General features: G+C 31.8%; 1 protein-coding gene across 4 annotated transcripts in view; it reads left to right on the top strand.

The window, feature by feature from the left end:
• LOC149422943 (EGFR adapter protein-like) overlaps nucleotides 1-13,610 on the top strand; it is a 311,323-nt gene extending 297,713 nt beyond the window's left edge. For all 4 annotated transcript variants that reach the window (XM_089632386.1, XM_089632385.1, XM_089632387.1 and 1 more), the window contains 6 exons: nucleotides 5,867-5,979; nucleotides 6,727-6,942; nucleotides 7,751-8,017; nucleotides 8,852-8,999; nucleotides 11,061-11,228; nucleotides 11,560-13,610. In XM_089632386.1, coding sequence (XP_089488512.1) covers nucleotides 5,867-5,979; nucleotides 6,727-6,942; nucleotides 7,751-8,017; nucleotides 8,852-8,999; nucleotides 11,061-11,228; nucleotides 11,560-11,769 — 1,122 coding nt within the window. In that variant the 3' untranslated portion in view covers nucleotides 11,770-13,610. The remainder of the gene's footprint in view (nucleotides 1-5,866; nucleotides 5,980-6,726; nucleotides 6,943-7,750; nucleotides 8,018-8,851; nucleotides 9,000-11,060; nucleotides 11,229-11,559) is intronic.
• The last annotated feature ends 242 nt before the right edge of the window (nucleotides 13,611-13,852 follow it).

Here is a 13,852-nt window from a genome sequence, read left to right as displayed (position 1 = left end):
TAAGCACACAGCAGACGAGGATAGTACCTAACTTTGTTTTAAACGAATATTAATAGCTGACGTGTACCCGGCCTTGCTGGGGGTTATCCTTAGGAGATAGACATATACTTTAATGGACTTTTATATAGGCCTTTTTAAGATATACAATTCTGTCATAAATTATTTTGATGTATCTCATAATAAATTAATTTAATAACACATGATTACAAAGCACCGACTTTTCTCTATTTTCAATAAATGTAATATGCACGTTTTACAATTTATATATAAACCTTCCAGAAGAAAATTTCTAAATGATATTGAAAACCCTGTTAAATTCCGTTGCGTTTTTTAGAATAACTAAGTGCACGAGACAGGGACGGATAGCGACTTGATTTTATACTATTTAGAGATTATTAATAATGACCGGAATTGGAAAAATAATAATTATAGCTTTTAAAAAGTAAAATAATTTCTGAAATAAGTTGAAATTAAACTCAAATAAAGTGATGTCTACAACGTTTGAAGAGTCCAAAATGATCACTTACCTATAATAACTTATTCACATTGCTCTCTTTTCAGTCTTGAAAAATGTATATAAGGACACTTTATTGTCAATAAAAAATTTGATACTACACGGAACATTCTTGGACGTAAACAGACAAAAGACCGACATAATTTTTAAAAGGGTATTGAAAAATTCACAACAAATCGTCGTGTTGTCGTTCTCTGACATGCGTACTGGGCGTTGAGCATCATCTGCCACGACAATGGGTAATGCGATAATGCGAATTCGCAAATTGGTACAAACGAGGTACAAACAATGCTTGGGGTAGCAATTTGAGCCCAACTGAACTAACTATCATAGATCCAGGTTTTAGGGACTATGGAAACATATTTCTTATAAGAGAAAACGTGTCCAATTATAACACTATTGATGAACTCTGTAACTAGTAAGGATGGGATGTCATTTTTGTTTTGAAATTTCTTTTAAAGAAAGACTTTTAAGTTTTCATTGTAAGACAATGCTAGTCCTTCATCGTTGTTAGCTAGCAGAGAAATTAATATACGTGTGATGCCTGTGTGGGATTCTGATGCATAGAACCTCTCAACCACTAAAATTCCCTAGTAATGGTAAATCGGGTTTACAGGAGAGCAGAAAAAAGGTTTCATCAATTTATTTCATGTTTAAGTAAAAAATTTTAACTACATTAAATTTGAAAAACACTGAAAATAATAAACTATTATTGTGGACTTTAAAAATGTACCAATTATCGGATGTAAAATTTTTGCAATTAATTCAATAAAAAATATCATGTATCACTATATATTATATTTGCGGAACATTCCGTGTTGGAAGATACTCATAGATAAAAAATATTGCTAATTTATCAAGAACTTCTCCAAATTATTCGAAATCCGGTTATAAACGGGACTGTAGGCCACTAACGCATGAATTGATAGGTTTCGTGTTAAACTTTTAGCGACGAATGTATTAACGCGATGTCGGAAAACGTGTTCATAAAAACCATAATATTTACACATTTCGTCAGTATATTTTATCAATATAAACGCAGGTGCATGTGTTCACGTGTACGTGCACGTGTTCCGATATATTAGGACTGTACTAAAAGTTTTTCAGGAAACGGCCTGCAGTCTCTTTTTAAACTGGATTACGAATAATTTTAATAAATCAGCAATAATCGTTTTTTAAATTTTCAATAAAAGCCACGTTCAATGATCAGAGATGAATAGCCAGAACAATAACTTTATTTTTCCTCAGCTCCTTCCCCTTGTCTAACAACATACCCTAATTGGGGATGCTCATATAAAAGGAACATATTCACATAATGATCTATATTTGCTCCTGGATAAAAAATTATAATATGGTTTTACATAATAGAGTAACACTTCTACGAGTATTATGTTGATTTCAAGACCAGTAATATTGTAAGCAGACACTTACCCCAAAAAATAGGCCGAATGTACAATGCTTATTTCTTATGTTTCCGAAGCACGAAAATATAATAATTACAATTTTCAAAAAGGTTTTATCCTCTTTGTGCTTATGCATAATGAATTCATAGTAAAGATTTGCTCTTTTTACATATTCTCCTTCTAAATAGGGGTGTTTTCCGGCTGATTGGAGCCTACTTTGTGCTTTTATCGGCGCGGGGTGTTAGTGAGACATTTCTATGGCCGATATTTTTATGTTCCCAGTAATGGTAAGCCCCGGCAGATAGGAACGGCCCGATGTAGGTTTTATACGGCTCGGTTTATTTCCACGGCCGGTATTATTCCAGACAATGCCGGACTGGGGCCCGCTTAACCCGATTATAAAAACCAGAGATACTTTCCATATTATTAGAGAAAAGTGGATGGTCAAAACATTGATACCAATGTCACCACGTGACCAGTCATATTATGTGAACATTACACAAAACCTCCAATTGATCTCACATTTAAATAAGAATTATGGGAATTAATTGATGATAATCTAATACTATTGGCAATACAAAAATTAAATAGGACATCGATAAAAATTGATTTTTCATCTTCTCCATTGATTAAATAATATTCCAATGAGCTTCGTAAGCTTCAACGATTGAAATGTATGAGACTTTCATTACAAAATTTAAGGTGTTATAACAAATACACATCATTTAAGATTAAGATCGACAGAAAAAGTATTTTTTTAAGGTCCTTGCTATAGCTAGATCTCCGTTATAAAATGAATTGAAATATGAAACGTTCAATAAATAATCTTTTTAGAATATTATCAATAGATAATATCTTTTTTTTTTTGTTTTCTATTAACTAGCTATTTTAAAACTTCAGTTCAATGACACGGACGTGTCGAAACCGTTCGCTAATTAATAACATTTATACGTAACAAATGTACATTGTGAATAATAAAACTCAGTAGAAACAAAAAATGTCTAGAAATATTTACATAGCGAATGCCAAAGAAATACAAAAAAAAATATATATATCAAATTGACAAACTTCAATCAGTGTTTAATGCAGCAAGCAGCACGGCTCACAACCGAGGTTTCAAAATATTCGCACATTGCAGAACACCTTCGTAACCTTCACTAATTGTGCTGGATGGTGTTTAAATCCATCAATGAAATGGCCCCACCCTACATCTCTGAACTGTGCGTCCCGGAAAACACTGGTCTGAGGCAGTCAACTCTTAGATGAGCAGCATTATCAGCTGTAGCAGACTGATGGAACCTAAGCGCAAGCTAAATACTAAGTTTCGTGATCGCGGTTTTGGAGTATCAGGGCCGAAGGCTTGGAATAAATTCCCTCAGGAACTAAGATCCATAACAAGTCTAACATAATTCAGGTCTAAACTAAAAACTTACCTTTTTAAGCTGTCATACCCTTAAATTAAATAAACCATTCCTGAGAGAAAGTCCAGTTATATCCATTTTTCCAATTATGTCCTAAATCTTGTATATAAATTTCGCTAACAAACAATTAGTTCATGTTAATTAAGTGTTAATCTCAAGTGACCTATCAGGTAAGTATTGTTCTGTATATTATCTCCATATATAGTTAGTTATAACATAGATCATTATATAAATGTATTATATATTTGTACAGCGCCCTTGATGTGATTTTGCACAAAAACGGGACTGTATAAATCATCCAAATATTATTATTATTAATAGTATGAAGGGCCGATACAGACACAGACGATAAAAAACTGCCCCAGGCATAAAGTTTTAGCACAACAATGTATTTATTAAATTATTCAGAAGGGGTTTATCCTCTCAATGCATGTGGATAATAATTTATTAGTAAAGGTCTTCTCTTTTCAAATTTTTTTCTTTAAAATAGATAAATTATAATGGCGTATGTTTAGAATTATATCATTGTTGTATCCGCCCCTGTATGGCTGGGCGCCCCAATCTCTTCTTGTTCAATGCGAGTGATTCTGCTTTTTCCTTGTCCGAGGAAGGGGTTTAGGTTTTAGTGCCTGTCATACGGTTTTACCAGTAATTCGGGGCGCCCATTAAACTCTTGAGATATTTCTGCAATCGCTGAAAGGCTTGTTATGTTTTCGCGTTGTACCTACACAACGTATCTGCGGAATGACTGGGAGGAACTCATTTAATACCCAATACCGATTTTTGTTCGAAAATGGTTACAAATTTGTCATTATTTGGTTTGGAAGTGTTTGCAATGCATTCATTCGGTAGGTATTTATCACGCGTTTTGCATTTCACTTACAAAAAACAACTATATTGATAATTAAATATAAATTATAAAATAAATACAAAAAACTCAAATAAATCATAATAACAATTCACTTTTAGAAAATGAATTTTATAAAATATATTATGATAAAACTATACTAAAATATACTAATAACAAACAATACGATTAGTCACAATAGACCGGATATAGTTTCACATGACAAAATTTAAAAAAGTAACTTATATCATTGATGTCGCTATTCAAAATTCCTGTAATATTCAAAAATCTGTTTCTGAAAAAAATACAGATGTAGGAAATGAGATTAAAATAATTTGGCATTCTCAGACTATAAAAATATTACCATTTGTTATTTCGGTTAATGGCATTATACCTAGCTCTCTCATTCAAAATTTAGCTGTATTAGATCTGTCAAAGAATTTATATATAAAAATGCAAAAATCAGTCATTTTAAATAATAATAATAAAAATAAATATAATAAAACAATATTAATAAACCGATGTTTACGAGACAAGGTTTTTGTGCGTAGAACAAAGGGTAACAATTAAAGGTTAATAATTATTCACCTGAAATACCCATATTATGTCAGCGGCATTAAATCTTTTCGAGGAAATATTTTAGATTTATAATTATTTGTTACATACATGATATATTTTTATGTTCTGAACATTTTGGCACTCTGGCAAATACTTACTCTCTATAAATTCATTACACGATTGTTCTAAGACCACAAAAACAAAACAGTTTATAGAATCATATTAAGATCTATAATGAATCACATAGGAATGTATCCAATAAGCAAAATGGACGAAAATATTTCACAAAATTGATTTTTTTCGCACCTTGAAAACTAAAACAATTGTTTCATTTGGTATTCTTATAAAAATGAGGATACGAGTGTTCAATAGTAGTCCTCTATTACATAAAAGTCACCACTCACTACTACTAGCAGATCTTCTGCGCCCTTGAGGTGATTTTCTCACGAAAACGGCGCTATACACGGTGTCCGGAAACTCGTAGTACAAGCGGGAAACTGGAGAATCTACACCACATGGGGAACCCAAAAAAACATAAAGTTTTTTGATTTGAGCATTTTCAAAAAAAAAAAAAAAACCAAAAAAAATATTTTTCGGCTATTTTAGGGTTAAAGTTTTTTCTGGTGTTTAGGGTTGAATAACAGATGTTTTAACCCTGCAGAGCAGAAATATTTTATGATTACACCGGGTTAAATGAAGGGTGATTTCAAAATAATGCTTCAAATCCGAGTTTCTTCATTTGTTTTACTTTCAAATAGTTTTAATTAGTTGGGTACTTTGATCTTCAGTAATAATTTATAAGAATTTGATTAAAAAAAAAATAATAAAAAAAAAAAATCAACTTCAAACTCGATTTACTCGATAACGAAAGCTCAAATAAAAAAAAAATATACTACAAAATCGACTATAAATGTGATGTAGATTCACCAGTTTCCCGCTTGTACTACGAGTTTCCGGACACCCTGTATAAATAATCGAATCATTATTATTATTTATAAAACCTTTTTTCTGCCTAAGAATTAATATAACCAGGTGCTGTTTAATTTTGTAAATTTTAGTTTTTACGAATAAACTTATCTGTTTTACTTATAATTATAAAAATATGTATATTTTATAATTTTAGAAGGAAGTAGCGAACAACCGTAACACAGAACTGTCCAGCATGGGTATCAGGGCCCCCAATACCATCCCCGGCCTGAGGCACCACTATCCTCACAATTTTCCCGGCAATCACAGGTAAACGCACTTCTTAGCAAACGTTATTTATGCATTATTCTTTAAACTTTAAATTTATACTCGTAGATATTAAAATAATGTAATTACATATTACAAAGCTAAAAATCAGTATTTTTTCTGCAGCAGAAAATACCGGCGCTTAGAAATTATTTGTCTCGCAATCTCATTTTTATTCGGCTACTAACTGAAGTCCTCGGCGTCGCCCGGGATTTATGCAGAGTTTTTTTCGAAATCAGATGTGGGCATTGACCTTCCCATTGTTTTGAAGGTCAAGTGAGCAACATTTCATTAATCTCGGAATAAAACTTTAGATTTGTATAAAATTCAAATCCACGCCATCCACCCAAGGTCCGGCCGCCCGCCAGCCACTCTTTTTTTATATAAATAGACATAGATGAGAGCTAATGTCCAATTGTTTAATCAAAAAAGTGTAAATAGGAACTAATACTTGTTTATAAGAAGTGATTTCAGCGGGCAGCTGTTTCGTCAGATTTTTTGTACAGAATTATTATTAAAAAATAATTATTAAAAGTGTTTTTGTTACAGTTTATTACTATTTTGAAAAGTGGAATAATTCTTATCGATAATCATTATGTTTGTGTTCAATTCGCAGCACTACATTTAATTTGTATAAAAATTGAATGCAAATCAAATTTTATAATGTAATTATAAAATTTGATTTGAATTGAATTGATTTTGAATTGTAACCTTACTCCTTTATTGAAACCATCTATTTTTCTATTCCAGTCTAAAAACCACCAACTTAAAGGGGGATATTCAAGAGTCCACTTCCCCCAGCAGCTCGGAGGAGTCCAACAGTCCCACGGAGCTGAACTCCTACAAGCGGCTAGCGGACAAGCCACCGTTGATGAAGAGACTCGCACTAGGATTGTCGGGAGCGCTGATGCTGCAGGCTGCACATACAGAGGATAGCACCCCTCTGGTACCGGACACTCCGACTAGGTGAGCATTAGTGATGATTGTTATATTCACCGGCAAAGTTAAAGACAATATTGCAAAGCAAGATCATGCTGCAGGCTGCGCATGCTGAGGCTAGCACCCATCTGGTGTCGGACACTCCGACTAGGTGTAGGTACTCATTTCTATTTAAGGACAAGGAATTGTACCTCACCTTAAAATGAACGAGTTTTTCGTTAACTAGGGACGATTCCGGTTCTACTTAAAGACAAGGATGTAATCTTAATCTTAAAATTTATTTCTTTACGCGTCGACTGAGAGAACTAGAATCACGGTTAACTTAAAAGTCATTAACATTTCTAAGAAAGGACAATTCCTTATCCGAAAAAAGGAATCTCCATTCATAGCTAAGAATCCTAATCGTTCGGACTCACTTTACTTTATAATAATTAATAATATTCGCAGCTTCCTTAAAAACTATAAGTATTCCATTTTCACATAACCCAACTTAAGGTTGCCGAATACTGCACGTATTTACCACTTTTAAAACCTCTTTCATACTAACAAGAATCACATCCTTGATCACATGCCAGTCATTCGGACTCACTTTACTTTATAATAATTAACAATATTCGCAGCTTCCTTAAAAACTATAAGTATTTCATTTTCACAAAACCCAACTTAAGGTTGCCGAATACTGTACGTATTGGCCACTCTTAAAACCTCTTTCATACTAACTAGAATCACATCCTTGATCACATTCCAGAATTTGCTATAGGTGTCTTGATAAATGTCAATAATTGAATTCTGAATTTGTAACTTTAATCTAACCATTGTTTTCGCCTTCTTTCAGTCCTCTGCACAAACCAGTGACCCTTAACGGAGGTTACGTGAATGAAGCCATCTCAGATTCAGACATTAAGTCTGCCATGATGAAGGATGTAACTAGGAACAACTCTTTAATGATGGAGGATACCATACAGAAGACGTCCATCCAAGTGAAACGACTCCACATAGATAACGTTAATTTAAATAACGCGTCGCCTTGTATCGATAAGACTGCGGCCTCGCACCACTTTGATAATGACCTGCTGAAGATCAATAATAACAAAAGAAATAGGTATGTATGAATATAAGACTGGAAATAGTGCCATGCGTACGGTCGGTTGACTGACTGGACCGAATGTCCTCGTATGCAGCACTTAGCGAATCCCGTGGCACTATAACTATTCATTATTACCGTACGCGACCGACGTACGTTTGGCATTATTTTCAGCCTTATTTTTTTTAACTCATACATATTGCGGTAATTTATTAGATTGCATCTGGGATCATCATATATATATACTTATACTATGCGGGCTCAATTGGAGCAGTCTGCTCCGGGCGCCGAATTATCAAGGCGCTGATAATAGCAGTCCCAACACACTCCCCTTAACCTTATCTTTTACAAAAAACGGGGCCACACAAAAACACATGTCATCAGAATATTATTGATCACGGTCATCACCCACCTAGGCGTGTACTCGTTTTTACTCGCGGCAGGAGCCATTTGGCTCAGGGCCGGCTCTGCCAGTACTTCTTCCTTTCCCTGAAAAGACCCTCCACATAGCATCTCCAAAGATGAAATAGGCCATGAGGGTAATTATTTTCTTCTTGGCGTCTTTAAAAATCATATTTCACCGAGCTTCGAACAATAAAATAATATTGACGTAAGTCTGAGATTCATCTAAGCAAGAGTGACTCTCAGTTTCTTCAAATTACAAAAATGCCGTTGCACGGATGCACACAGAGTTATGTCATAATAATTACCTAAAGCTTTGTGTGTCGCAAGGAGCCATCAAGCAAGCAGAATCAAGGAGACCAGAAGTCTAATTAATATAGGAGAATCCGAAATATTAACGTTATATAATTATTAACTCCAGTTGTTGAACTCTGTAAAAATTCTTTCTAGGATATTAAGAATTCCCAGCTCCAGCAGTTCATCATGTGGCGGGAGCGGTTCTCCCCCACTGCTGCCCGCTCGAAGTGACTCCCTGAGCAGCCGGGAAGAGGCGGAACTGAGGCTAGCCCCCTGGTTCCAAGCTGGAATCCCAAGAGAGGTAATAAACCGTTTAAATATCGTACTTTTGTTTTTATGGAAGAATTTTCAAAATGTTTTGATGGGAACCTTAAAAATATCATTAAGACCTTTGCAAAAATCCCGAAACATGACTAAGTGAAAACACTAACCACCTTACTAAAGAAAATCCACTTCACATCCGTTAAATGAAGTTTTTTTATACAAATTGTATAAAGACTGTAAACGTTTAGATTCAAGTTGGTACTAAGAAAAAAATATCTTTAATTCTGTTTTTTAAATTTGGAAACAATGGTTTTTGCATTTAGTTTACGCATGCGCATTATGAAATTCTGTAAGCGCAAAAGTTGCGGTTAACATCTATTTTTATATCTTATAAAACTTAATAAATATCTTCATAAAACTTGTTTTGTTCATAAAATGTTCAATTTACTATTACATTAGTGTAATTTTACATATTTACAACATATTTGTCTTATTTTTCGTCACTTTATTAAATAATATTAGCATTTGTAAAATATTATTACAGGTCTATATTTTACAAGAACTTTTTTAAAGTGATGTTTTTTTATGACATGCATGTCTATTGCACGTGTTGGTAATCATGTATCGAAGAAATAAACGTTTTAAAATGTGTAAGTCATGCATTAAACATGTTATTTTTAATGTTATTTACTGGAAATTAAAAGCAAGTTCAATTTTTTTTTGTATTAACGAGATAAAAACGGTTAAATTTTGATTTTTCTAAAATTTTGCGACATTTTGGTCAAAATGTTGTGGTAAGCATTTGAAATTTAAATATTGGACGTTTTAAGTATTAAAGTAAATTTGAATTTTTTTGGTTTATCTTTTATATATTAAATAGAATTATTATAAAATTAACAAAAAACAATTTTTTACTTAACAAGTTCTGTTGTGTAATTATTACTACGCATGAGAGCTGTTTCGCAGTTAATACCATTGAATATACAGGGTGTATCGGCACGTACCCGACAAACTTTAACCAGCTATTCCTTAGCATATTTGGAGTAAAAAATCTTATGTGCACTTTGCTGTCCGGTAACGTTTTTTTTAATAAAAAATTTATTATTCATATTTTCACCACATGTCACCACTGTTTTATCCTTTGATAAAGTTTGAAAACCCATCTGGCAAATATTTTATTCGAATTCCGTTGAATAATGCACGTGTGTACCTATATTGGCGCACGTTTACAGTCACAACGAAATAGCACGGCACCATTCGTCTCATTTTTAACTATTATTATTTAGTGTGTGCGAAAGAGCGAAGACGCTTTTTGACACACTTGCTTATAACAGCTGTTTAACACGAAACGCAATGCCAATGACAGTGATGTAGTGTGGAAATTTTAATTTTTTTTGTTTTTAATTGAAAAAAAAATGCTACCGGACAGCAAAGTGCCCATAACATTTTTTACTCCAAATGTGCTAAGGAATAGCTGGTTAAAGTTTGTCGGGTTAGTGCCGATACACCCTGTATAAAAGTTATACCAAAAATTAAAATGCAGTTCTAGAAATTAAACTTCATAATTCATAACAATTGAAAAAAATTAAAAATTAAACTATATTTCAAATACAAAAAACTAATTTAATTTAGTTTTCACAGTGGAATTAATTTGTACGACATCTATAAATTGAATAAATATACAGAACATTTAAAATACCCTGGAAAAATTCCGAAATTGTTATTATTTCAAGTTTATACAACAGATAAACAACCCCTTTTGTCTGGATAAGTAATTTTATATTTCTTATGTATCTTTCCATGAACTATTTTGTGTCAGTTTCTATTTTACTTTTCAATTATGTAGCAAGGTTTTCACATACACGGTCGTTTATCAATTTAATAAAATCTTAACCATTCTTTTTTAGTAAGACCGAATATGTAGTAATTCTTTCATAAATTAGGTACTTACAATATAATTCATTTCTATTTAGTCAAATTGATTCCTGTGTGTACCTATGTTATAAGTTTGTGATTCTTTCCTTCCGTGATGTCTATGTTTTGCAATAATCATACCTACTAGTATTTTTCATTATATTTTGGTTAAAACTTATTACAGATTGCTTTGGAAGTATTGGGGAACCAGCCAATAGGTGCCTTCATGGTACGTGAGAGTACAACTAAGTCCGGTTGCTTCGCCCTTTCCCTCAGAGTGCCAAGGGACTTCCAGCCTAGCGGAATTGCACATTATCTCATTCTCCACACAAGTAAAGGATATAAAATTAAGGTATGAAAGACCTTTATAAAGTTATCTGAAGATTGTTTTTTTTATCTTTCGAGGCAAATCTACCGTAAAACTCTGGAAACGCCGAGAAAAGTAAAAAAAAAATATGTCAAATATTACAAAACTACCACTAGCGACATCTGTTGATATTAGCACTATCTATCTTGAACCATAATATATGATGGTGAATTTCCTTACTAATATTTATAAAGCTTTTTATTTTATAACACAGATGGCAGTAACATGGTATTTTAATTCAAATTTACCAAACTGGTTAAAACCACCAAAAGTTTTCACTTTATATAATCTATTTAAAATTTTATTTATTTTTTAGGGTTTTACCAAGGAGTTCACGTCTCTGACAGCCCTCATCACGCATCACAGCGTAATGCCGGAGCTTCTGCCTTGTCCCTTGTCTCTCTCACGCTACAATCCCAGCTTTTCCAAAACGGATACCAGTAGAGACTTCGAGGATATCGACACTGATCCTGACTACAACACGTTAGCTGACTTTCGTAAAATGATGGCAGACCTGAACGTGTGATTATCTTGTGATCAAACTTTACAATATGTAATAAACAAAGTGAGGTTTCTGCTCAATATAAGCAATGTGAGAAGTTATAATGGACAATGTAAAAAATTTGATAATTTTCAATGGGGTTTCATAAGTTTTACTTTTTGGAAGCTCTTGATTAATTTATAGTTTTAGATACACCAAAAATTGAAGGATTTTCACTAGAATTACTTTAATAATTGATATTCTCAGCGCAGAAGTGTTTCCTGATATTCATAGTTTAATTAAGTTTATAATATATTTTCCAATCGAGTCATAGATTAAAGAACGTAAACATTTAATTTAGAGATTCATTGTACTTTTATAGCATTTTGAGAGAGCTTGCATGAATTTTGCTTTGAGAAGTTTTCAGGAAAAAAAATTTTTGTTGCTAAACAATTATTAGTAAAATTCATAATTTTAAGAAAATATATAACAAATAACTCTGAATATATTTATTTTCTTATGATTTTCAACACCCAATTGCTTATTTTCAGTGACGACTCGTGACTTTTGAGTGTGATAGAGTGCTAGAGTAAGAAAAATTCGACATTATTGATGTTGTTTAGTTCAAAACTATTTACAAAAAAATAATTTTTTGTATGAAGATTTTCAGAAAATTTCAATTTGAAGAGAAAAAGAAGAGGTTTTCGGCTACAAAAAGATCAATATTGCCATTTTCTGTTTTATTAGCATTCTATTACACCCAGAAATCACAAGCCGCCACTGCTTATTTTATGACTGCATTGCTGTGTTCAAGTTATTGTTAATGTTTGTAGGGTTTCATTAATTTTAAAATCATTATAAATATTATGCATTCCATTAATAAAATTGACATTTCTATATAAATTAATGATATATCATCATCGAGGCTTTCATTGCATTAAAAAAAGGATTTGTTCTTCATTAATCGCTGATTTCCTGTTCATTATTTTTTCACTAAAATCTCATTTGTTGAAGGCAAAAGTATTGGTGACATATTTCAATAAATCAAGGTTTATAATGTTATGTCAACTATTACTTTTTAAATGTTTTCTTATTTTTCATTGCTTTTCCCTTTTTTCTACATCATTTATTTGTGTGTAGACTACATTGTGTAATATCTTATTATTTTTATCAAATGTATGAAATGTGTAATCTTAAATAAAAATTCATAGAGAGGCCTTTTAAATGTTAAAAAAATAATTTATCAGATCTCAATAATATCAATCTCTCAAAATTATTTATTGAAATTAGCTAGCTCATGTGAGAATGTTTACAATACAATTATTATTATCCGCAGTAAAACCTAAGTATATAAATATTTTCGTGAAGTATTGCATCAAATATCTTGTAAATTAACCACATATCTTTATTGAAAGTTTCAAAGCTTGATATTTTATTATGAAATTATGTGATTTCAATTAACAATTTTATCACCGGTAATAAGTTATACATTCTTCGATCATTGGTGAAACAGCAAGCTTTTGTCACGAGGTAAAGAAGTATCCATGTTTCAAGCAAAATTGGGATCAGATTGTTTTAACTTAGTTGCATTTTGGTGTAAAATGCAGAACATATCATTAATTTCATAATAGTCTAAGCAATAATAAAGCTTTTCTTAATAACCTGCAAAACTTTGTAAATTTCCAGAAATTATTATCTAACGTTAGTGCTGCATATTTAAATTATATTTGTGTAATAAAAAAAAACATATTATTTTATCTATTCAAATAAAAAAGAATTTGTGATTACGAATTGTAAAACATAAGTCATTAAATAATATTTAACACAAAATTTAATGTTGTAACATAGATATTTTTTAAAGAATTAAGTATATTATTTTATTTGGTATCATGTTATTTAGTGAATGTAATTTATAATATTTATATGGAATACTTAATAAATTAATGAAAATTATTTTATTTTATTATTGAAAAAAAGTGTACTGAAAAGTTTAATTTCCTTGAAGCAGACAGAACTTTCCAAAAGGCTGTGGTTCTGATGATAATAATTTTGAATTATTTTTCTGTAATATTTTTGGGGCAGTAAAACAATTTCATATTAAAAAATCTTTATTTACACAATGCCATTA

The sequence above is a fragment of the Hesperophylax consimilis genome, chromosome 6 (assembly GCF_061612785.1).
Source record: "Hesperophylax consimilis isolate HC1 chromosome 6, BYU_Hcon_1.0, whole genome shotgun sequence".
Classification (NCBI taxonomy): domain Eukaryota; kingdom Metazoa; phylum Arthropoda; class Insecta; order Trichoptera; family Limnephilidae; genus Hesperophylax; species Hesperophylax consimilis.
The sequence above is the reverse complement of the archived record's forward strand: the minus strand, read 5'-3'. Positions and strand labels throughout refer to the sequence as shown.